We start from the raw sequence: 25,657 nt of genomic DNA on the forward strand, positions 1-25,657 counted from the left end.
AGTAACCAAGGACTCTACTTATTGCATTCCAGTGTTCAGTACTAGGGTTACTAGTAAACCTACTAAGTTTACTCACAGCATATGCGATATCAGGTCTAGTGCATTACATAACATACATAAGACTCCCTATAGCACTCGCATATTCTAATTGTGCAACTATTCTTCCAGTATTTTCTTTTAGCTTGATACTTGGATCAAATGGGGTCTTTGCTTCTTTTATATTTAGATGGGTAAACTTGTTTAGTAACTTCTCAATATAATGAGATTGACACAAAGCATAACTCCCACAATATTTTTTAACTTTGATACCAAGAATGGTATCAACTTGTCTAAGATCCTTCATTTTAAATACGGAAGATAGAAACTTTTTTGTTTCAGTTACATCTTCTATTTTATTATTTATTATTAACATGTCATTAACATACAGACAAATAATAACAATATAACTACCATCTACTTTAGAATATATGCATTTGTCAGCTACATTATGCATGAAACCATGAGAAAGTATTTTGGAATCAAACTTCTCATGTCACTGTTTTGGTGCTTATTTTAATCCATATAATGATTTGACTAATCTACATACTTTGTTTTCATTTCCTAGTAGAACGAATCCTTCAGGTTGTTCCATGTATACCTTCTCGTTGAGGTCACCATTCAGGAATGCAGTCTTTACATCCATTTGGTGGATGTGAAGATGATGTATTGAAGCTAGCGCAAATAATATTCTGATGGATGTTATCCTAGCTACATGAGAGTATGTGTCAAAGTAATCTATCTATTCTTTTTGTCTAAAATCCTTAGCTACTAGTCGAGTTTTAAAGGTTTGGATAGTCCCATCAGTGTGATATTTCTTTCTAAGTACCCACTAATAACCTATAGGTCTAGAACCTGGAGGTAAGTTAACTAGTTCCCATATTTGATTTGATAGTATGGATTCCATTTCATCATTTATAGCTTCTTTCCAGAAAGTTAAGTCTCTAGAGGATATGACCTCTTTATATGTTTTAGAATCATCTTCTATAGTCATTACTATAGGTATTTTTCTTATAACATTTTCTCTATCTCCTTATACAAGATGAAAAATGACACGTTGTGAGTCTATATAGTCATCTCCTAGACTCTTCTCTATTCTTGTTCTTTGACTCCTACAAGGCTCAATAGAAGCTTCCACTATCTGTGGAGCTGTGCTATCTGGTTCTTTGTTAGGAGTTTAGATTTCATTATCCTTTGACTCCAAAGATAGTGAGTTCTCAAAGAACTCAACATATCTTGATTCTATTATTGTATTAGACTCTATGTCTAGAAGTCTATAAGCTTTACTATATTGTGCATACCCTACGAAGGCGCATTTAATAACTCTTGGTCTTAACTTAGTTCTTTTTGGATCAGGGGTTATACAATATGCAAGACACCCCCACACTTTTAGATATCCTAGGTCAGGTTTTCTACCTCTCCATGTTTCATATGGAGATATTTTATATTTTTTAGATGGAATTCTGTTTATTATATGGCATGCTGCAAGCAGTGCCTCTCCTCATAAACTTAGTGGCAACTTTGCTCTTATCAGCATTGAGTTGACCATTTCTACTAATGTTCTATTCTTCCTTTCAGCTATTCCGTTTAGTTGAGGTGTGTATGGCGTTGTACATTTATGTATCAGTCCATGTTCTTCACAGAAGTTATCAAATTCATTGGAGAAGTATTCTCCTCCTCTATCGCTACGGAGAATTTTTATCTTCTTATTCAGTTGATTCTCTACTTCTGCTTTATATATTTTAAACATGTTTAATGTTTCATCTTTGCTCTTTAATAGGTACACATACACATACCTATAGCAATCATCTATAAAGGTTATGAAGTACCGTTTACCTCCACGAGTAAGAATGCCGTTTAACTCACAGATGTCACTGTGCACAAGATTCAATACTTGAGACGATCTTTCAACACTTGGAAAATGTTTCTTTGTCATTTTGGATCTTATGCACACTTCACATTTTTCGGTTTCATTATCTGTGTATGAGATTAAACCATTCTTAGCCATGAACTTCAAGGTACTATACCCTATATGGGCTAGTCTATCATGCCACAATCCAGCAGATTCAACCATATACGCAGAAGTGCTACTTTCATTCAGAAAAAACTTAACCATTCCGTTACAAGCATATCCCTTTCCGACAAAATTTTCATTTTTGGACAGAATCAGTTTACCTGACTCATGCACTACCCGTATGCCTGATTTTCCCAGAAGATCCCTAGAAACTAAGTTTCGCCTCATGTCTGGGACGTGCAGTACATTAGTTAGAATCACTTTCTTTCCAGAGGTGAATATCAGTTCGAAAGTTCCTTTGCCGACGACCTTCGATCGGACTTCATTACCCATTTGGACTTCTTGACCATCGGTCAATTCCTCATAGGTTTTGAAGGCTGATTTGTCGTAGCACATGTACGGTAGTGGCAGTATCATACCACCAACCTAGAACTTTGCCTTGGATGGTATTCACCTCAGTGATCATAGCCACGATATCGCCTTCTTCTACTGAACTTGCCTTTTTTTTTAGATTTGCGATAGCGGCATACTCGAGCATAGTGCCCGATTTTTCCACAGACATGGCATGGGCCCTTGAACTTTCCGTTATTCCTTTGGGTGTTCTTCTTGAATTTCCCTTTATTAGGTTTCAGAGAATCATCCTTCTCGGGATGTTTGTTATTGGTGTTTTCTACAGCATGTACCTTGGACGAGGTATTCCCATTATCATTTTTTCTATCACGGTTACGGGATTCTTCCTCAATCCTGAGGTATTTCTGAATTTGTTCCAGTGTGTAGTCCTTGGTTTTATGCAGCAACTTCTTTCTATAGTCTTTCACATCGGAGGAAACTTTGTGATAATAGCCCCGACTTAGAATGATTTAGGAAGATCAATCTTAATGACTTTAATTTTGTTTACTATTAGCCGCAATTCTTGGATTTGACCTAGCAACCATTTGTTATCTACCATATTATAGTCGAAGTACTTGGCTATCAGGAACTTGTTGGTACCTTCTTTTTTAGCTTTGTATTTGAACTCAAGGGTGGTCCAAATTTCTTTTGCAGACGATGTTTGTGTGTACAGATCGTACAGGCGGTCGGAGAGAGCGTTCAGAATGTGTCCTCGACATAAGAGTTCGTCTTCGACTTTTTTAATGCGGGCAGCTACTTGTTCAAGTGTGTCGTTGTTAGATGCTTCAGGTAGTGCTTGCAAATTTGGATCTAATCTGTAATAGATCTTCAGCGCCATCAGGAGAAATTTCAGCTTGTCTTGCCATCTTGTAAAATTGGTTCCATCGAACCGATCAAGACATATCAAGTCCTGATTCATCAACTTGATAGATGAAACACTGTCGGCTTCCATCAGAAAAATAACGCTTTAAGATTTTTGGGATTTATACAGATTAATGTATTTCTGTATAATGTGGAAACCGAAAAGTGTAAAATAATCAGAAATCAAGACAGGCTGAAGCACGTCTGAAACGCTGTCCTTAAAGCGTTATTTGCCCCATACTCAAGTGAATTGAGTATGCTGATAGGTTACAAGCAAATAGCTTCTAGGATACGACGAGCCTGGTGTGGGTCTGCGTTCAGCAAACACGAAGGCCCACCAAATAGAACTCAATTACACGCTTTCTGGCATTATTACAGTATAAAGGAAAAAATTTCAAAAGAAGAAGAAAATAAGAGAAAAAGAGTTTTAACTTCTGCACAGGTCAGTTCAAATCTTCAGCCACTGGTTCAGTTGAACCGTTCTAGACCACACCGCTGGTCTGTTCTTCAAGCTAAGGTTTAAGTCTTGCTATGTTGCTGGAAACACTTGAATATATGAGTGAAGAAGGGCTGGCTGTCTCAGTTTGTATGGGTTTGCTGGAGTGAGTTGAGATGGTTTAGAAATCCATCCACGTCCTCCTTTTATAGGCTATGATGGCTAGGGGGTTATGGTCCAGAAACTTAAATTCCATTAAACAATTTCTGGCTGTTGGAAAACTATCCGTTTTATGGCTGTTTTTTGACTGTTGTGCATGGACCATTAAGCTGCTGCATGCTAACTGTTGTGAGACAACAGCTAGCCGTTTTCTAGCTGTTGGGTCAACCATGCAGCAGTTACAGCTGGACCCTGCACTAATGGCCCAGCTGTTATAGTTTCTACTGCAATAGCTCTTTTCAGTCCCTCTATTTATACTGAGAGATTTCTCTCTCAATCCTTTAGTCTCTCTGCTAACCAGCCACCCGCCATAGCCACTTAGTCGCACCGCGACTCGCACACGTCTCGCTCCGGTTTGCTCAAGGTCGCGAAGGAGCGACCCTTTGCGACACGATGCGGACGTGCGAAGTGCGTGAAATCCAAAAATGATGTTGATCCAACAGCCAAATAATGGAACCCAAAAATAACGTTGATCCAAATCTCAAGTGGACCGCACAGTGTTGATTGAACGCCCAACATTAAAAACTTCTTCGGGGCCACGAAAGTTTTGGATCAAGCTGATATATATTCTTTCCCTTCATCTAAGTCTATATGACGTTATCAACAAGATAAATGCCAAATAACCATTACAATAAGCCCTAGGAGGTTTTAATGGTGGACATTCAATCACTAATGTTTTCCCATGGTGGGGTCCACTTAATATTTAGATATACCTAATTTTTAGGATTAAGCCCTAAAATTATCTTTCAAAATGTATGGATGGCGTGGATAAAACACATACATTATGGCGGGGTCCACATAACACCGACCACTAGCTACCTGTACGGTGACAGCGTCACTAGCCAAGCCGCGTCCCCAAAACGAAGAAGATCTGAATCTCAGGTAGACCATCCCACAGGAATCAGTAGTGATTGAATGCCCACCGTTAAAACTATCTATGGCCCACCGTAATGTTTATTTGCATCAAACATGTGGATAATGTTACACAGATTTGGAGCCCACAGGAAACAGTAGTGATTGAATGCCCACCGTTAAAACTAATTACGGCTTAGACTCAATTGGTCTTGACTTGAGCATGGAGCCCAAAGAAAATCTAGATTGCAGCTACCTCCCCTCAATTATATAATAATAATAGACACTTCCCTTCTATTTTTAATTATTATTGCAGATCTCCCCTCAGATACCTTCCATTGCGAGACTTGAGAGGAATTAATATGCCCTCCATTGGGTACAACTGTACAATCACATTAGATAGTTTGGGGCCTCTATGGTGTATGTTTGGACAATAATAGACAACCATGAAAATAGTCTAAATCTATGTGGTGGTCCACTTGATGGTTGGATTAACTTGGTTTTTTGTAGCGTCCCATTTTTATAGTGGGGTGACCTAGTTGAACAGTTGGCTGACAAACAAACATGAGGTGACCCCACATGTGTTTGCAACCATTTGGGGGTGAACAAACCAGACTGAGTCCTACTGAGTTCAGATCAACTCACATAAGATCGGACTCATCCAAGGCTCTACTAGTAGACATTGATTTCTTGCCTTGTGTATTTTCAGGTGAATCCATCAAACTGTAGGGAGGTTATCTACAATAATGCAGAAATGAAGGACAGGCAGATTACAAATAAGGGGGAGGTAGGTAGATGCAATTAAACCAATAAAACATTAGCACCCAGTTCATTAATTGCCACCTCCAGTGCTGGGCACTTTTCTCTCAATAGTAATATCCTATTATATATTGTTACTTCAATTTTACTGGAAAAGGAAAGACAATAAGGCCCACTATATGCACCAATGATCCATACACCAACGGGTCCTTAAAAGGCAAGAAATGATCATACCCATATGTTTAAAATTGTTAGGATAAGTGGACCGTGGAATAAAAATCACTCACAGATCTTAGTTATTTGTACCCATATCTTTAAAAGTGTTAGGATTGTTTGATCACTTTTATTAATGTTCTGTGGCCCATTCATGGTCGTCTATAATGGATGAAGGGTTTGGATCATCATACTAGTTGGGTTGTGCCTTGAGAAACCAATATTACGTTGCCTTTTTTACTTTAGTTAATACATGATACATTTATTTAGTCATTAATCATATTAATGTCTGGAACGTAAATATTCATGTTGGCTTTGGAAGGATTCCTCCGGCTGTACTTGGACACTTAAAATTGGATACAACGGCGGCTGCTAATACATGATGTTGGTTGCTTTATGTGAGAGGATTGACTAGGTTTTAAGATGGACGGTCTTCGCCATTTAAAACTTCCTCAAGTTGGTATGCCTATCACTATTTTACATGAGAGTACGAGTGTGAGTGTGTCATGTATATATAAATAAATAAATTTATTAGGCTCATGATTCCTTACATTGCTAAGATTAATTGCAAGTATTTGAATTGTGTGTTTAAAAAAAAAAAAACTTGTGAATGCACTAGCTCTAATGACTCCCTAGACTTAAGGAAGTGTGGATGAAGAAATTTTGATTGAATGTGCTCAAGCTTTCTCTACAAGTTTACCGTGTAATTGATAGAAGTGAATGTGGCTGGGCACAGACATTTAGGGCCTATTTGGAATTGTGTATAGTATTGTATTGTATTGTATTTGGGTACTGTTCATGTATACATTAGACGGTTTTCAAAATACATCCAAATCAAGCAAATACTAATCAATGTTTGAATTGTAGGTATTGGTAGACATAGTATACAATACCTTATATATATATCAATGTTTTGATAGGATGTATTAAAACTGAGTACTGTACAATCATACAAATTTCAACTCTACCAGTACGAATGGTCAACCCACGTTTGGGTAGCAACCCACCTGTGATATGTGGACCCCTAAACCCTAATCTACCCATCTTCGGTGCAAAATCTCAAGGACGGTCGATGACGAATCCGATGATGGATGAATTTGATGGAAACCGTGGGTCCGTCGGTGCACATCTTGCTTCACTTCCGAAGCTAACAACCTCAGATGCAATGCCATTAAGAGGCAGCAATTCTCCAAGTTGGGGTGATGGAATTGGATTGAATGATGGTGATCAAGGTCATTTGAAGACTGTCAATGAGAATTATGGGAATCCACAGCAGGTTAATAGCTGCAAGATGAACGTCACAGCATCGTCGTGTGATTTTCATATAGAGAAAGGGGCAGAGAATGCATCTTCAAGAGGTGAAGGTATGGTGGATTCATGGATCTATTCTTCTGATGAGAACAAGATAGAGCAAGCAATAGAGCATAGGAAAAAGAAAAAGAAAAAAGAAAAAAGAGGAGATGTTCGTCCACTTCGTTTTGCACCATCATAACTATAAAAATGCAATACTCTTTATTATTCTTCTACAGCAGGTTAGTAGCTGCAAGATAAACTTCACGGCATCGTCGTTTGATTTCCATACAGAGAGAGGGGCAAAGAATGCATCTTCAAGAGGTGAAGGTATGGTGGATTCATGGATCTGTTCTTCTAATTAGAACAAGATAGAGCAAGCAATGTAGCATAGGAAAAAAAGAAAAAGAAAAAAGAGGAGATGTTGGTCCACTACCGTTGAAAGCTTCCCGGGCCACAGAAGTTTTTGGTCAAGCTGATATTTTTGTTTTCCTTTCATCCATGTCTCTCTGATCTTATGAACGGGTTAGATGACAAATAAACATCACTGTGGGCCCTAGGATGGTTTCAATGGTGGACATCATTACACCCTATTTCCTATAGTGTGTGCACTTAAGCTTTGGGCATCCTTTAATTTTGGACTCTGACCTAAAATGAGCTGAAAAATTAGATGAACGGCGTGGATAAAGTACATACATCACGGTGGACCCCACAGAGTTTATTCAGCAGGCGATAGCGTGCGAAGTTACTCAGCACGCAATCCGCATCCATAAAGATGCGTGTGGAGTGGTTGTATCATGCATGTGGGGTTAGAAAATTTCATGATGGCCTGAGTAGTGGGTCGGAAGCAAAGGTGTGAATAGAAAATAGCAATAGAAGATTTACAGTATCTCGATGAGACATAGGTTCTCATGATGGCACACGTGGACCCTTGGTTCAGTTATCCATTCCATCGATCCGATGGGCCCCTCCGTGGATTGGATTCCCAAAAAGCTTCCACATTGCACGATACTAACCTTTTGATCGATTAGGAATAGAAAAAATAAAAGTGATGCTCCACATCCAATATAAAACAGGCCAAAGATTGAATGGATGTTTTCTTCAAACTGGGAGAATTTTAAGTAATTCCCCAAAAAAGTAGGGCCCATCAGGTTAACGGTCTGGATTGCTGGGCCATAGTGCAGAAATCAAGTGCCCTCAGCAAAACCGCACTCCACTGTAGCCGATGGCTCTATAATTTCTCCGTGGGGAGTAATTTGATACTCTGGCTGTGTATAGTACTTGATACGCAGGCAGTTAGAAATCATACAAATTAAACCGGTTAAATTAGGGAAACAACTTTCTTCAAGGAGAATGCCAAAGTTCAGATTTGTTGAGCAATTTTAACTTCTGATTTGAGGACACTTGTTTGGTGAAATTAGACCATTGGATATTCTCCATTATCTACCGTTCAATGTCTACTAACCTGATTCAATCAAATAATTGTAATTACTAGGTCATGATACGACTAACTTTTTAATTTGAATTGTTTGTATGATGTATGTACAATTTTAAAGTAATTTCTAAGTGCCTGCAAATCATATATCACCCGTATTCAAAGTTTCTCTTCCACTTTGCCCATTGAAAGGACAATGAAATGATATGATACCTTGGAAGCCAAGAATCACTATTAGTAATTCATGGTATTATGCTTCAATACAAGCATCGTAATTAAATAGAAGGTCTCAAGTCCAACTGGCTGGACCACAAGCTACAGTCCACTGAGCCAATAGCACTCAACATATTAAGTGAATACAAAATCCAACCGTCGAATAGGTTGGCTCCACCAAGAAGATCAAATTACATAAAAATCAGCCATAAATACTAACCAAGTGGGCCACAATTCGATTTTACTATTTATCAATGGCTAGAAATTATTGTTTGTGGTGTAGCCCAGATGAGTGGATGTTATTGATTTTTACACTTGGTAGTGGAAGCAACCTATTTGAAGGTTTAGATGTAATATGCAAATAACAGGTTGGAAGTTATTTACTGGATATGGACAGTCATTTGTGGTCCAACCGACTGGACTGCAGACCTTCTCGTCATACAAAACCCCATATATATTGTGAAAAGAGATAGCAAAACACCATCTCTCTCTTTCAACCAAGAAAATGGAGAAAGCAATGAAAGAAAATAGGCTAAGTTCCATTCTCTTCATCGTCCTCTTCTTATGTGGGTCCACATCTATGGCCCACAAGCCCTTCCGGCATCGTCCACAACCGTGCAATCACCTGGTATTCTACTTCCACGACGTCATCTACAACGGCAAGAATGCGGGAAACGCCACGTCAGCGATCGTGGCCGCACCTTCTTGGGGCAACCATACAATCCTAAGCAGACTTAACCATTTCGGCGATATGGTAGTCTTCGACGACCCAATCACCTTAGACAACAACCTGCATTCGCCGCCGGTGGGCCGCGCGCAGGGAATGTACTTCTACGATAAAAAGGAGATCTTCACCGCATGGGTGGCGTTCAGCTTCGTTTTCAACTCGACGAAACACAAGGGCACCATCAACTTCGCTGGCGCTGACCCATTGATGAACAAGACTAGGGATATATCGGTAATTGGTGGGACGGGCGACTTCTTCATGGCGAGAGGGATCGCGACATTGTCGACTGATGCTTTCGAGGGAGAAGTGTATTTCCGTCTTCGGGTTGATATTAATCTTTATGAATGTTATTGATTTTTTATGATTTTGGTATTTGGTTTATTAGCCTTTGGTGGTTTTTGTCTAATTTAAATGGTGATTAGACATTAACTTTTGTGTAATTAATAAAACGGGTTTGAGGTGAAACCTCTCTCTTTGGTTTGTGTAAGAAATGTCTTTGTTTGGTTTGAAATTTTCGGTATTTTCAGTTGTTGGTTTTTCTTTCTTTCTCTCCCAACGCGATTCAAGCCATAACATTGTAAAAGAAGATGCTTCCCTGTGAGTGAAATGTGTAAAATGCCTTCACTTATTATTTTCTTTGAAAGGTGATATAGTCAACAGATTGTGGCCCCCTGTCGTTGTTTTTTTTTTTTTTTTTTTTTTTTTTTTAAATTACATCTAAACGAATGCAACGTAATGTATGGTTTCTATCCACACCGTTAATCCATTTTTACCTATCATTTTAGAATATGGCTCCAAAACTGAGGCAGATCCAGGACACAGGTGAACCACACAATGGGGATTAAACTCTTACCGTTAAAAAATTCTAGGGGCCACAGAAGTTTTTGATCGTGCTGATGTTTGTATTTTCCCTTCGTCCAGGTCCATGTAATTTTATGAATAGGTTAGATGGAAAATAAACATAGATAAAACGTATACATCACGGTGGCCACTCAAAGCTCCTGCCGTTCCCAGCCGGAGACAGGGGTAGGACGCAATCCGCGTTCCATCTAACCCGTCCAAACTGTCAAGATCGTTCATAGAAGATAGGACCATCTGATTTCTGTGGGTTTTATGAAAGATGATTAGACTAGATCTAATGGACGGACCAGATTGGCAATGAGAAAGATGACAAGTCCTAGTGCAACGGCGTGCATGGTAAGGTTTCCACACACACATCCCAGGAGACCATTTCTTTTATCTCTGATCACAGTCACGTGCCAGTATGGGACGTGCGTGCAAGATCTGGGTCGTTCATCTAGTGAAACCCAAAACACGCCGGGCCAGTCCAGTCATAAGGTGGACCTTACAAGAAAATGGAAAGTTGAGAAGTAACCAATGGTCCGCACTCAATGTATGTGTGTGGCCCACCTGATGCAAATACGTCGCATATCCTACCAAATTCGCAGAAGTGGAGAGAGCAGGTGTGGCTCCTCTTGAAGCAGTTTAGATGGTTCGGCTGATACTTTATTCTTCCAGTTGTCGATAATTAGCTTGGAGTAGGTCGGGGCTGTTATGGTGGTTTGGCCTCGCGTTGTCGTTGATTGATGCCCGAAGGTGTTTTGATTTTTTTAAATTTGTAAATGACTGTAAATAAATCATAATTATTTACATTTGCAATCACATGATCAGCCTTCTCAGTGCTATGTTGACAGGCACCCTTTGTTTTAAGGTAATTGAGGCCATATGTGTGTGTGAGTGTGTGTGTAACTTATTCATGCTGTCCATCCCTTTCAGCAGCTCATTTTAGGGCATGGATCAAAAAAATGAGGCAGTTCCATAGCTCAAATGGACTACACTAGAAGAAGCAGTGGGAATTGAACACATTGAAAACTCATTTGGGCCTAAAAGTTTTAGATTAAGCTGATATTTGTGTTTTCTCTTTATTCACATATCTCAATGATACTATGAACAAGTTAGATGACAAACAAATGTTAACATGAGCCATAAGAAAGAAAAAGCTTTCCTTGTGGGATGTTTTTGAACTACTATTTCACGTGGTGTGGTCTACTTAAGTTTCAGATTTGCTTCATTTTTTGGCTCATGCCTAAAATTTTCTGGTTAAACGGATTAACAGTGTACATAAGTCACATAGATCAAGATGGGGCTCATAAATTTTAGTCAGCCCTAATCAACCAATTTTCGAGGAGCTTTCTATTTCTCACTAAATAGGTTAGAAATAATAATGTCTTATTTTTGTGTATTTTCTAAGAGATTGTTTAGATGCCTATAAAATCATTAAGTTATAATTCGATTATAGGTGTAAATTATTACAGCATGTCTTATTTGGCTTCAAGGTATAATCTAATTACGGGTAAATAATTGTCTATATTTGGATAAGTTATAATCTGTTTGCAACATGTAACTATTTATTCATACATGACAAAGCTTGGAGTAATAAGTCTTTTAAAAAGAAATCAAATGACATATAATGTGTTAATTTAAGATGTATCATTATCATGAGCCCAAGTTAATAAAGCTTGTGGCTGATCCTTATGCAAAACAAATCATTTGATGGACCACAGAAGTGGGCCCACTTTTTCAAATTCATTTTTATGATGAAAAACTATTGAATAACCAACACCAACATGAATACAATCCTCCAACAACATCCCCCACCCCAATACACACACACAATCATTAAAATTTTGTCGCACTTCAAGTACCTGTTAAAGACAAGCTTCCAAACTACGCTTATCCTCCGTTTTATCAAAGCAATCACCTGCAACAACCTTTGTCCTATCCACAAATCTATAGAGGCTCATAAATATAATACAAAGACCTTTTTACTCTACATGTCTTCCCAAAGCCAAATTCCAATCACCCCAACTACCCAAAAGCCATCAGAAACTCTCCTTATGCTTTACACAAATGCCAAAATCCAACAATAGGTGGTTTATGTTGTTGCGCATTGGTTGAACAAATTCCCAATTTAAAGTTTAAGTGAATAAAAAGATGCATTAAGTATGACAATGTGCCAAATTACACATGCAACCAGCCTGGGACTTTGTTAGTGATTATAGAATATACAATGGTAAAAATAAAATAAAATTTGAACATACTAGTCTTGTGGTATTGCCAAAGGCTCAAAAAATCTGACCTATCAAATATATTCCTTAGATGGCCTTCTAATTACTTTCTGAAAAATTAGTGAACAAAAATACTCATGCTTAGGAACTTGGTGCCCATGGAGAGCTTTTTTTGTTTCTTTCTTTGTTGTTTTCCTTGGATTCCTTCTTCCTTTTTACACCTCATTTTTGAGGTTGAGCCCAAAATTGAAGCATATCCAAAACTCAAGTGGACCACATCACAGGAAATCAAGGTAATAATGATTTCCTAGGGCCCACAATGATGTTTATTTGTTGTCTAACATTTTCACAAGATTACACCGACATCAATGAAGGGAAAACACAAATAACAGCTTGATCCAAAACTTTTTATGTGTGCCAATAATTCTTCAAATGTAGGCTTTTGATTCACATTATTTTTGTGATGAAGCCCACTTGAGTTTTATATATGATTCATTTTTGGGCTAAGCCCTAAAATTATATGATAAATTGGATGAACAATGGATAAAATACGTACATTACGATGGACCTTACATTATGTTCCTGAGCTGAGATGCTAAATAGGCCCATCATGACATTTGTCAGAACCATTTTTTTGAGCTCATTTTTGGTTATCCGAACAAAAATGAAGAGATACAAAACTCAAGTGAGCCACACCAAAGGAAATTAGGGGTAAAATGCCTTAATGTTGAAACCTTCTTTGGTTCCACCTTGATGTTTTTGTGTCATCCAATCCACTTATAAGGTCATTGCCATTAGGATAGAGTGAAAACACTAAAAATTTAGTCTTATACAAAAATTTCGTGCCCACACGAATGTTTCAATAGTGGTCATTGAATCCCCACTAATTTGTCTCATCTGGCCCACTTAAAATTTGGATCCTCCTCATTTTTTGTTATATCTCCTAAAATTAGATTACAAAATGGATGGGCCAAGTAGATTTCTGTGAGAAAAATCATGATGACCCCACTTAGCATCTTCTTTTGCAGGAAATCGTGTCCCATTATGAAAATGTCCTTGGGCAATGAGGGAAGTAGACACAGAAATGTTATGTGTCTAACCCACTTAGGAGTAGGCTAATTGGATACTCAAGTAATTGGGTAAAATTTTTTGAAGCCATTAAAAATCCTTCTGCTATATCCAATTTTCTCAAGTCCGGTGTATCAGGCAATGGATGAACAAATATCCATTGCTAACTTGTACTTTCATTATCACCGTCCAATGTAATTTTTGGGTTAATCCATCTATAATATTCCACCATCTATGTGATTTGGATTTGAAGTAAATACCATATATGTGGCAGGGAAGTCACTACTATAGTAGTTGTGGTGCAACATTGAACACAAATAGGCACTGTCATGCCTGGTGTAAGAAATTTGAGGCTGATAACTTTTCTTTTTTTTTACTACTTACGGACTCATTTGAATGACCCTGTCTACAACTAAGCTATAGAGACGGACCGAAGTTGATAACTTAGCTATAGGATATTAATTCAATTTATATATAATTAATTAAAAAAATAAAGACAATATATTCCTAAATTTTAATAGTTAATAAAAACAACATATTTATATACAGTATTGCATTGTATTATATGTTTGACTGTTTATATTTTGCAATTTTTGTTTTTTATTTTTTATTTTTACCAGCCACATGTTTCATTATCAATCTTCAAACTTATCATATATGCCACATGGATTAACAGGCATATGTGTCAAAGTTGTTCCATGTTCTATAATGTATCTTTTCTTTCTTACCCAATTAAGATAATAATATATAAAAATAACTAGTCCAAAACAATACAATTAGATGAACAAATTCATATGCCTTGGAAAGCACTTTTAAGTTTTACTCTATTAAGAACAAACCTGTATGTGAGAATATTGTATAAGTCTAAATAATTTAGCGGGCATTGTTCATGAGATATGAGAGTTATTTAGCTCAAAAGTTCATCTGGTCCGCTCATCAACTGAAAGGGGTATATACAGTTGCAAATAAGGTAACAATGGTCCACCTTCAACATACGCATGTAGCAACTTGATGTATATATAGGCCTCTCTGATGCTTGGATTAGGATACATCCACCAAGTGGCCCACCAGATGAATGGTCGTTGTGATTCTTATACGTCCTTTGATTGAGGAAGAATTGGTACTAAGTTAGATATCAGGCATTCAATATCCGTACGTGCATAACTGACACGTGCGAGATCCAAAACCTTTCATGTGTTGATGCCCACAATCGGTGCGCATGGCCCAAAAATTCACACCAGTCAGTTGATCAAACGCACTGATCGAAGGACTATTCAGATTTCAAATGGGTGGTTAGGAAGAAATCCAGCCAGCAACCTACTGAAAACTGGCAAAAACCTCTAAATAGATGGCTAAGATCATCAAACAGACTGGTATGATTTGTGGCATATTACCATCGAACATTTGGCACTGGACACGCGGAGGGTTGTTGCTATGCATCGACACGTGTGGGGGCCGATGTGACGTAAAGGGCCCACGTCCACTCTGTCCATAAGGTTTGCCCCATAAAGTTCTACCGGAAGACCAAAAAAATTCAGTGCTATCCCAAAGCTAGGTGAGTCATAGGGCATGGAACAGTTGGGAAGGGGAAGCCCACCGTTAAAACCTTCCAGATTGAGTGTTGGCCCCACTGTGCTATTTACATGCCATCCAATCCATTCATAAGATGTACCCCATTAGGATGGATGGAATTCCCAAAAATCAGGCCATTCTAAAAGTAAGGTGGGCCAAACAACCTGATTTTACATGCCATGGCCCACATTACTATTGGATAGGCCTGATTTTTTGAGATAACATGAAAACATGAATGTGATCACATGATGGACGGAGTGGATGTCCTTCACTCATAATGGTGGGGCCCACCCACGTACTTGTATATGAGCTTATCATACAAATGTTGCTGAAGAACAGGCCTCTTCAATATTCCCCGTGCGTTTTTTCTCTTTTTCTCTAGTATTGGGAGAACCAGAGGGTCTAGAGCATTGTCCATCCACACACAAGCACACGTGCCAATTTGGAGCGCGTGTGCAAGATCTAAGCTCTCTATCGAGCCTGCACACTTATTTGATCTTCAGGCTAAAAAAAAAATCATGCCTCTTCAGTGCTCAGATGAGATTCAATGTACATAACAAATGGACAATTCAAACAAGATTTTTTTCAGCCATCCATTTATTCTGTACAATGTTGTGGCCCAGATGAGGAGTGAAACGGCCGGTTCTTTAGGATCTAAGCCACATGGCCCAACTGATGTTGCTTCGGATCTCACGTATGCTTGTTATGTTGGGCACATGTGCTTGCATTTCGATGAACGTGGTTTTGTAATCTTTCAAATCATGTTCGAGAAACGTGATTTCTAGGAACAGTGCCGACGGTATCCAGGCTTGGAATGGATGGCAAGACCATTTTGCAGGAGGCCCCACTTATCCAACGGTCTACGATGACTGCAGATTCGCTAACCTGGTCCCACAAAGGAATTAATGAACGGGAATCTATCATATCATTTATTCTCCAGTGGAGAAATTTCTGATGCTGGGAGGCGCCTGTTTGTCAATGGAATTTTCAAGTACGCCTAGATGGATGGAAAGGATCACCGTCCACCCGCGCACGTGGAAACGTTTCAAACGTGTACAACATCCGAATCGTCCAAAATGCTGCTCGCACTGCACAGCTCATTTTTCATACATACTGTGTATTACGTAGACGACTGGCCGCGACTGTTTTAGAGTAATGGTATTCCGTCCACTGTTTAGGGGGAATGCTGTCTATTGGCGTGGGGAGAGATTGAAGAAGTGATTGGCGGCCAAAACGTCACAAATGTTGAAAGGTCCGCTTATCTCTCTATGTGGGGTCTATAATAAACATACAAGGGACCAAGATCAAGGTGTCCTACTCACCGAGCTAGAGCCCCACATGCGTGTGGAGAGTGCGCGAAAACCTCTAGAAATGCTAGCTTATCTTCTCAGATTTTGACTGCAAAAGGAAGTCTCAGTAAACGTAAGGTGGAGAGAGAGATCTACCCAATCACTATAAGTACTTTGTGTTGTGTTTTATATAATAAAAATAAATTTCAAAAATAAAAATTATTTTTAGAAAGTAAATAAATTTATTAATTATTTAAACTTTCCATAAATAGTGTGTAAGGTCAGTCGGTAAGAGAATGGGTTTTTGCTTATGCAACCAGGGTTCAAATCTCCTCGAGAACAGTGTAAAGCACCACCCACGCACATGGCGTGAGCTGTAGGGCTGCTTGGGCGCTTTTTGGCTCTTTATTAAGCGCACTTAGCACACGGTTCAAACTTTTTTCGGCCATGGTTCGACTGGTATTGAACGGGAGTCTACCCTGATGTTTTATTACCTTTTTTTATGATTGAGAGTAATTGTGACATGATTGTACACATGGCACCTATGCCACATGTCGCTTATGTGGATACAGTTTTTCCTATTGGATAACTGCTCTTGTCTGAATGAGTACAAAAATAATTGCCATAGGATAAAGAGTCATGTCCTTTTATGGAAAGACAATTATTTACTGTGAATGAGTATGGATTTCTTGAAGAGGCTCTTTAACACCTCTTCAGGAAGAAATCCATAACCTTTCAATTGATATAAATCTTGGATACTATAATCCAGAAGTAGAAACTCTTAATCCTTAAGGTTATATCATCTTCTGTGCAATTACTCTCGATCTGATGTCTTGCTGAGTTTTTTCTGAAGGTCTTAAGGCATATCGTGTCAAAACTAGAGATCTGTTCAACACTTAAATATGCAAATTTTTGTGTTGAAAATCGGATTGAGAGTTCATTGTATCCTGAAGACAATTTACGGATTTCCTTCGTTTGCACTTGCTGGAACTTCTAGAAAAATGGTAGCAAATTTGTCTTGAGAAATTGACTATTCAAGTCGAGCCTTGAACCCGATAGATCTGATTGTTTCGTTATCGTTTTCTTCTATCCTCCGTTGTGTACAAGAAACACTTACTTTACCAACACTTTGATGTTTGTTTCGAATAAGTTGAACATTCACTTTTTTCAGTTGTACTCCCTATCTCTGATTCTGGTTTTGTACACCCCAAGCTAGATTGTTAGAAGTATATGAGACTTCTCTTTCTCTAAGACGAAATATACCGTGTTTGGTGGAGTAGTTTGTGCTTGCAACCATTCACGTGCCCCACCTTCCCATTAACCAAACCAATCATCATCCAGTGTTCCTTCTCAACCGGGCCACACTCTAATAATTCAAGAACAATGAGCTGTTTCTTTATTGGGTACCCGAAAAGGTCAAAGGACTATCAATTCTACTGTCATTCCCACTCTATTATTATTGTTAAAACTGGGAATACCAAATTTATTGAGGACACTAAAAATAGTGGAAGCATGAACCGAACTTTGTATTTGAGGAAAAAAGAATTGTAATTACGATCATAGTCACTCCAGATCATGCGGATATAAATGCTGCAGTCGAGCCCGCAACCACTGTATAACACCACGTTGAACCTCCTGCACAACTCATTGATGTGGGAAATCAAAATCACACTCGAGAGGGTGATCCATTGAGAAGACCTAAAAGAGAGAGAATGTCAATAAATCGAGACAACTACATCATATACTTACAGGAACACGAATGTGACATAGGGGTGGAAAGAATCTGCACTAAGGTCAAAAGCTATGGATAAAAACCATAGCTAAATATCTATGGCTATGATTATCGTTCGTAGTACAATCGTAGCCATTGATACCGTAGCCATAAGTCTTAAAGATATAACTACGGTTTACATCCGTAGTGATATTTTCCATGTCTCAAAAGAAACGGCTTAGGATTATATTTGTAGCTAAAAATAGGCTGAAGTTAGTAATTGCTACAGGTTTCATGTGGCTACGGTCAATAACTATAGTGAATGCCTTGAAAAAAAAAAAATGGTATCTCTTACCATTGAAGTACATGCCCTAATAGAAATTATAGAATCATCAGCCCTACCAAGAACCCTTGGTCCCAACCATCTACCCCAGCAATCTGAAACAATAAAACATGCTAAGATCTACATACACGAGCCTCAAATCAAGACATGCATGCAAGGCTAGAAGTTAAGCCACAACGTGTGTACTTCCATTGTGCTTTTTTAAAGCAGGGAAGGTTCTTCTTGAAGCATGAAGCAATATCTCTTGGTGGATTCCAATTTTGATGCCTAGCCAAACAAAGAGATACCACATTTCAGTATTAATTTTGAAATTGCTCCCTAAAAAATGATAATTAGACCAAGACCAGTGGGGTACCTACATTGCTTCTAACCAAAACTCCAAGCTTGAACTTGTATCTGAGCAAGGAGCCCATCGGTAATCCAAAGAGATAGTAGCATCCTACATTTACAAAGGCAACTAAGGATTGCCAACCTGCACCTATTGCTACACCTGCAAATGGAAGTATTTGACTGTGTCAGATGGCAACAAGGAATTTCTAATGCCTGTGATGAATTATAGGACTCTCAACCTCTGGATTCGAAATGGTTTTCAGTTAGTTCATGTGGAGTGGTCCATTGCATTGTATGTCAGTCCTCTTATTAGCGACAGAATAAAGAAAAAAGCCCAAGATTGGTGTGGCTAGGATCTTCTAATCAATCAGATTTTTAGGTTATGTTCAATCCACGATGGGATGTGTTAGACCAATGATCTGGACCACTGAACAATGCGCCCCAACTTGAAAAAAACTGTGAGACGTCGAGTATATTGAAACATATCAAGGGCTGAAGATCATACATTTAATAAATGCTTAATCCCATCTGTTGGAGCTCTGTTTCTGATCTGAGTTCTACAGCCATGCCAGAAAAGTTATGTAGAACAGGTTGAATGCTGTTGAGAAAAATCATGGCTGCCAGAAGATACCCGAGCTTGATTGTTTCTCTTATGACCTCTGGTTTATCAGTGAACAACTTTGGGAAGTAGCTCCTGGGGATGAGAACTGCAGCTGTGAAGAGAATTCCAAACAATGCCAACATAGAAACAGCCACCACTACCGAAAACTCTGCTGCTTTTGGACGGCCAGCCCCTAAGTTCATTCGAGACACGCACACTGCAAGGAAATTGAAATTAGATAAGAATATTGACACGAAAATCATGAAAAGAGAAACTACACTGCCACAAAAAGGTGCATATACAAGGGAAACAAGACCACCCAAGACTTGTTTAAATGAATCCAAGCATATTAAGTTAGATGGTTTCAAAAATGAATCACAGCATGCTCAACTCATAATAAAAAAGCAACCTCAGGGGCAGGCTTGGTAGTACTAACTGCCGTCAGTTCTACACAAAAACATGCACTTCACACGTACGGCAGCAAAGCCATCTAGATGATATCTAAACTGAATTTGTGCTGGTAGAGACAAACCTGACTTATCATTTATACAAGATGCTTTGTTGGATACAAAAGTCATACAAGAGGTGCAGGTACATCCATATGACATTTACATGATTAATCGATCATTCCATGTAAGAGTCTTGCCAATGTTTTGAGTGCTATGCAGGGAGACAAGGGACACATTGCCGACATAGGCATAGACGAGGAAGTGCTGCCCATGCTTCACACAGTAGCCTAAAAGGTTTGCGATTTTTGGATGCCTTAAATGAGATACATTGCTAATTACATACAGAAATAGGTCTTCTTCACGTAGAGACAGCGGCACCATCTCAATAATATTCACAACCAAAATCTGGGAACCTAAAACCTCACAGTCATATCTATTATCTATTGAGAATACATCTTACAAAAAAAAAAAAGGCCTTCTTTACATATATCTTACAAAATAATACCTGGCCATCAGGGAACATGCCTTTGTAGATGGGACCAACAGTACCCATTCCAAGAAGGTAGTCTTCACTGAAGTTGTTTGTAGCAGCTTGCAGTTCTGTCACGTTGTATACTGTCGCAGTCATTGGTGGGGTTTTATTTCTTGTCGTGTAGTTTATCCTTCTATAGAATGTTTTAGATCTAACTTCTTGAAAAAAAAAAAAATCTCATTCATATATAACTGGACAGAAACTTTACAACCTCTAGACACATTCAGGCCTCCTCCCGGAAGGACCGGGAGGGACCTATCATAAAGGAGCAAAACATACAAAAGAAACAGAACAAAACCGCAGACCACCTTAAAGTGGTTGCTGTCTGATGGATCCTAGCCCTACCCTGTCCAGGAAGACCAGCCCGTGGATCCTCATAGGAAGATCTGAAAAATTGCTGAAATGGGTGATGGACCACAGTTCTGTCACGTTTTAGATCTAACTTGACAAGTGATGGGCAGAGGCGTTGGACTGGCCAAAAAAGAAGAATCAACAGACAAGTGCTCTGGATTCTCCGTTGGTGCTGCAAAAGAGAAGCCCACTGAAGCTACAAGATACAAAAACCAATTGGAACTGCTATTCTTTCTATTCAAACATTTCCCTTCAAAGAAAAAAAAACAATCATGAAATTTAATAGAAGACTAAATGGTAAGGGCATTACAAATCAATAGAATCGAGGCACATTTAAAGAGAAATTTAACTTTTCATTTAAAAGATCAAAGAGCAGGGGAAAAAATTTTAACTTTTCATTACAAATCAATAGAATCAAGGCACAAGAACATAGTCAGTTGCAAGATGCATGATTTAGTTCATGATCTTGCAATCTGTTGCGGGAAGTGACTGTTCCCTGGTGGATATCAGAGAGCAATCCTCACTGAACCTAACCAATGTCCACCATTCTCTTTTAGTTGTCAGCAATGAAGACGGTAATCAAGTGGCTTCCATTAGGGCCACCTTGTATAAGGCTAACAAGTCGCGGACGTTGCTATACGTCAAAAAAATCTCCAGGGCTAGGGTGCCAAACAATTTATTTCATCACTTCAGATACCTTAGGGCATTGGACTTGAGATTCACTAGCATTCAGAAATTGCCCCAAACAGTAGGAAAATTGAAGCAGTTGAGATATCTTGATTTATCTTGGACAAAGACGAGTTGCCTGAGGTAGGAAATAGATGAAATACCTCAACATTATTGTATTTCCAAAGCTTATGAACTCCATAATCAACTACCTGCAGCCAAAAACCAGCTCATGTCAACCAACAACTCTACATATGTCATTTTTTGAATAAGCATCCATGTAAAAATCAAATCGTAGTCGACATCGACGTCTTCGTCATAGCCTTGCCTCCCACCTATTTGGGGTTGGCTAATAAGTAAAAATCAAACCGATGCGAGCATAAAATCTAGCTTTATTTCTGGAAAGAGAGTTCATGAATCGGGAGTGGAAGAAAACTTTGCAAGTTAGAATCTGGTTTCAAGTTAGAAATAAGAGTACAGAACAAAAGATTGAAAAAATGAGGATGTTTTTCTCCAGGACATCATGATCCATACTTTTATGCAACGATGCAGGTTTCTCAGAGATGAATGGCTAAAATAATAGATTCAAATTTCCTATAGATAAAACAGAACCATCCTTAGAACTCAGAGAATATGGCATCACTTATCTCATGATTGGACTAAAATAAACTCTTTTGTACATGCAACTGAATGTATTAGAGTATCAAAATTCAAATCAACACACCTTGACTAGTATGTTGTAAGGGTCACTGATTGCTGATCAGGATGTGGCTTAAGCTAGAGAAAAAGAAGCCCAAAAAACAAGAACACAACAGGGATAAGAAGCTGGAAAACAACTGTCCTTCAGTCTTGACGAGCAGAGATCGCCCTCTTTTTTAGTAGAACACTGGAATGTTGCAAAAATGTAGACCATGTAATGCTTCCACAACTACAGCATTGAACGTTTAAGAAGGTTATGAAACTGAAAAATGTAGTAAAAATTATACAACAAACTCTTGCCACAGTAGAAAATATCACTCCCGAAAGCTTCTTATAATTCCCAAAAAGTAGTTTGAAACCGGGGGCCTTCTTTTGAGGATAATGATGGGTGGCTTCAGAAACCACAACATCAGGCCCAAAATGAGCTTTATTATGGTCAATGTTTTCAATCTCACTGAAATCACATCCTGCAACTCTCAGAAACAGCTCCTCCAATGTTGTGACAGAGACACCATAACTCTCAATACCAAAAGAGCATTCATCCTCATTACTGCTGCTTCAGAAATCACATCCCACTAACATACTTATGAAAATTAAACCACTGATCGGAATTTGAACTTGAACCACTAACAAATGAATAACACCATCTGCTTGTGATTTGGGCCATGAACATATGGATAATGAGAAGTACATATCATGAATAATGAGAAGCACATAAGAAAATCAAACCAACAAACTATAGAAGTGATTTTTTTAGGAAAGCCCTAATCCTTTTCCCATTACAGATTTTAGGAAACCGCTAATTCCAATATTGTTTCCTCTATAATCTGCGGATTTGTAGATCAGTAAATAAAAACCAAAAATCTCCATTTGAGAGAAATGATTACCTGCCAGGAAAGATATGAAGGGCGGGAGCTGCTGGCCGCACCAGATCTGGGGACAATAAAGGTGGCAATGGAGACGATGCGCCGAGAGGGAGGGAGAGAGAGAGGTATCACGAGACAGGGAGAGGGAGATGGAGCACGAGACGGGGAGTAATTTGATACTCTGGCTGCGTATGGTGCTTGATACGCAGGCAGTTAGAAATGGTACAAATTAAACCGATTAAATTACGGAAACGACTTTCTTCAAGGAGAATGCCAAAGCTTAGATTGGTTGAGCAATTCCAACCACTGATTTGTGGACACTTGTTTGATGAAATTAGACGATTGGATATTCTCCATCATCTACCGTTTAATGTCTACCAACCTGATTCAATCAAATAATTGTAATTACTAGGTCATGATACGCATGACTTTTTAATTTGAATTGCTTGTATGATGTACGTACAATTTTAAAGTAATTTCTAAGTGCCTGCCGATCATCCATCACCCTCCACCAGGTACTCAAGGTTTCTCTTTCACTTTGCCCATTGAAAGGGCAGTGAAGAATCACTATTAGTAATTTATTGTATTATGCCAACCATCGTAATTAAATATAAGGTCTCAAGTCCAACTGGCTGGACCATAGGCTACAGTCCACCGAGCTAATAACACCCAGCATATTAAGTGAATGCAAAATCCAACCGTCGAATAGGTTGTCTCCACCAAGAAAATCAAAATATAGAAAAAGCATCCATAACTACTCACCAAACGGACCACATTTCTGTTTTCCTATTTATCAATGGTTAGACGTTATTGTTTGTGGTGTGGCATAGATAAGTGGATGTTATTGATTTTTACACTTGGTGGTGGAAGCAACCTATTTGAAGGTTTAGATGTCATATGATAATACAGGTTGGGAGTTGTTTACGGATATGGACAGTCATTTGTGGTCCAACCGACTGGACCGCAGACCTTCTCGTCATGAAAAACCTATATATTGTGAAAGGAGAGAGCAAAACACCATCTCTCCTTCTCTCTTTCAACTAAGAAAATGGAGAAAGCAATGAAAGAGAAAAGGCTAAGTTCCATTCTCTTCATTATCGTTTTCTTATGTGGGTCCACATCCATGGCCTTCCGGCAACGTCCACAACCGTGCAATCACTTAGTATTCTACTTCCACGACGTCATCTACAACGGCGAGAATGCGGGAAACGCCACGTCAGCGATCGTGGCCGCACCTTCTTGGGGCAATCTTACAATCCTAAGCAGACTTAGCCGTTTTGGCGATATGGTCATCTTCGACGACCCAATCACCTCAGACAACAACCTGCATTCGCCGCCGGTGGGCCGTGCGCAGGGGATGTACTTCTACGATAAGAAGGAGATCTTCACCGCATGGCTGGCATTCAGCTTCGTTTTAAACTCCACGAACCATAAGGGCACCATCAACTTCGCTGGAGCTGACCCATTGTTGAACAAGACTAGAGATATATCGGTGATTGGTGGGACGGGCGACTTCTTCATGGCGAGAGGAATGGCGACATTGTCGACCGACGCTATCGAGGGAGAAGTGTATTTCCGTCTTCGGGTTGATATTAATCTTTATGAATGTTATTGATTTTTAATGATTTTGGTAATTGGGTGATTAACCTTTGGTGGTTTTTGTCTAATTTAAATGGTGATTAGACATTAGCTTTTATGCAATTAATAAAATGGGTTTGAGATGAAACCTCTCTCTTTGGTTTGTGTAATAAATGTCTTTGTTTTGTTTGAATTTTCAGTATTTTCAGTTGTTAGTTTTGCTCTTTATCTCTCCGAAGATGCTTCCCTGTGAGTGAAATGAGTAAAATGCCTTCAGTTATTATTTCTTTGAAAGGTGACATACTCAACGGATTGTGGCCCCGCCTAGTATTTTTATTACATCGAATGCGACCGTGATGTATGGTTTCTATCCACACCGTTCATCAAGTTTTACGTACAATTTCAGCGCATGTGCCCAAAAGTTAGGCAGATCCAGGATAGAGGATAACCACACAATGGGGATTGAATTATTACCGTTAAAAACTTCCTGGGGCACAGAAGTTTTCCGATCGAGCTGATTTTTGTGCTTTCCCTTCATCCAGGTCAATGTAACTTTATAAATAGGTTGGATTGCAAATAAACATCGAAGGGGCCCTAGGAAAGTTTCAACGGTGAGCATCATTATCACCGCTGCTTTCTATGGTGTGTTTCTCTTGAGCGTTATATCCGCCTAATTTTTTTGTCCAATTAATTAAAATGGCACGAAGAAATGGATGGACGGTGTGGATGAAATTTATGCATCATGTTGGCCACTCAAAGCTCTGGCTGGGATAGAACGCAATCCCAAGCCAATGGCTGGTGGTCGGTGCACTGTGGGCCCCATCATGATTTATGTGTTTCATCCATGACGTCTATCTATTTTTTTTAGATCATTTTATGGCATAAGACCAAAAATGAGATATATCCCAGTCTCAAGTGGACCACATTACAGGAAACAGTGTTGAATGAAGGTCGACCATTAAAAACTTTTTGGGGGCCATGAAAGTTTTGGATCAAGATGATATTTATTTTTTCCCTTAATCTGAGTCTGTGTGACCTAATAAACAGATTGGATGTCAAATAAACATTACAGTGGGCCTTAGGAGGATT

The 25,657-nt window shown here is 38.9% G+C and overlaps 3 protein-coding genes and 1 long non-coding RNA gene across 6 annotated transcripts; 3 read left to right on the forward strand and 1 right to left on the reverse strand.

Annotated features, from left to right (window-relative positions):
- Positions 1-6,830: 6,830 nt before the first annotated feature.
- Positions 6,831-7,498, forward strand: LOC131245105 (uncharacterized). Its single transcript, XM_058244328.1, has 2 exons — positions 6,831-7,056; positions 7,313-7,498. The coding sequence occupies exons 1-2, from the start codon at positions 6,853-6,855 to the stop codon at positions 7,433-7,435; spliced, it is 327 nt and encodes a 108-aa protein (XP_058100311.1). The 5' UTR covers positions 6,831-6,852; the 3' UTR covers positions 7,436-7,498.
- Positions 7,499-9,187: 1,689 nt separating this feature from the next.
- LOC131245104 (dirigent protein-like) lies at positions 9,188-9,936 on the forward strand. Its single transcript, XM_058244327.1, has one exon. It carries the CDS (start codon positions 9,224-9,226, stop codon positions 9,797-9,799), a length of 576 nt encoding a protein of 191 aa, XP_058100310.1. The 5' UTR covers positions 9,188-9,223; the 3' UTR covers positions 9,800-9,936.
- Positions 9,937-18,507: 8,571 nt separating this feature from the next.
- LOC131245106 (uncharacterized) lies at positions 18,508-23,134 on the reverse strand. 3 transcript variants are annotated; one of them, XR_009170780.1, is made up of 6 exons: positions 23,012-23,134; positions 21,590-21,637; positions 20,382-20,476; positions 19,332-19,644; positions 18,856-18,986; positions 18,508-18,763 (listed from the first exon to the last, which is right to left on the reverse strand). It is a non-coding gene; the product is annotated as an uncharacterized LOC131245106 (long non-coding RNA). The 3 variants fall into 3 exon arrangements; XR_009170779.1 differs by having other exon boundaries at positions 18,868-18,986; positions 20,382-20,566; XR_009170778.1 differs by having other exon boundaries at positions 20,382-20,566.
- Positions 23,135-24,050: 916 nt separating this feature from the next.
- LOC131247180 (dirigent protein-like) lies at positions 24,051-24,735 on the forward strand. Its single transcript, XM_058247608.1, has one exon. It carries the CDS (start codon positions 24,051-24,053, stop codon positions 24,603-24,605), a length of 555 nt encoding a protein of 184 aa, XP_058103591.1. The 3' UTR covers positions 24,606-24,735.
- The last annotated feature ends 922 nt before the right edge of the window (positions 24,736-25,657 follow it).

The sequence above is a fragment of the Magnolia sinica genome, chromosome 5 (genome assembly GCF_029962835.1).
Source record: "Magnolia sinica isolate HGM2019 chromosome 5, MsV1, whole genome shotgun sequence".
In the NCBI taxonomy this organism is placed as follows: Eukaryota; Viridiplantae; Streptophyta; class Magnoliopsida; order Magnoliales; family Magnoliaceae; genus Magnolia; species Magnolia sinica.

What these genes read in the sequence shown, in the direction of transcription:
- LOC131245105 (XM_058244328.1), top strand. Translation starts at nt 6,853, where the DNA reads ATGACGAATCCGATGATGGATGAATTTGATGGAAACCGTGGGTCCGTC. An exon ending in ATTATGGGAATCCACAGCAG is followed by an intron (nt 7,057 to 7,312) that starts GTTAATAGCTGC and finishes CTTCTACAGCAG; the next exon opens with GTTAGTAGCTGCAAGATAAA.
- LOC131245104 (XM_058244327.1), top strand. Translation starts at nt 9,224, where the DNA reads ATGGAGAAAGCAATGAAAGAAAATAGGCTAAGTTCCATTCTCTTCATC.
- LOC131247180 (XM_058247608.1), top strand. Translation starts at nt 24,051, where the DNA reads ATGAAAGAGAAAAGGCTAAGTTCCATTCTCTTCATTATCGTTTTCTTA.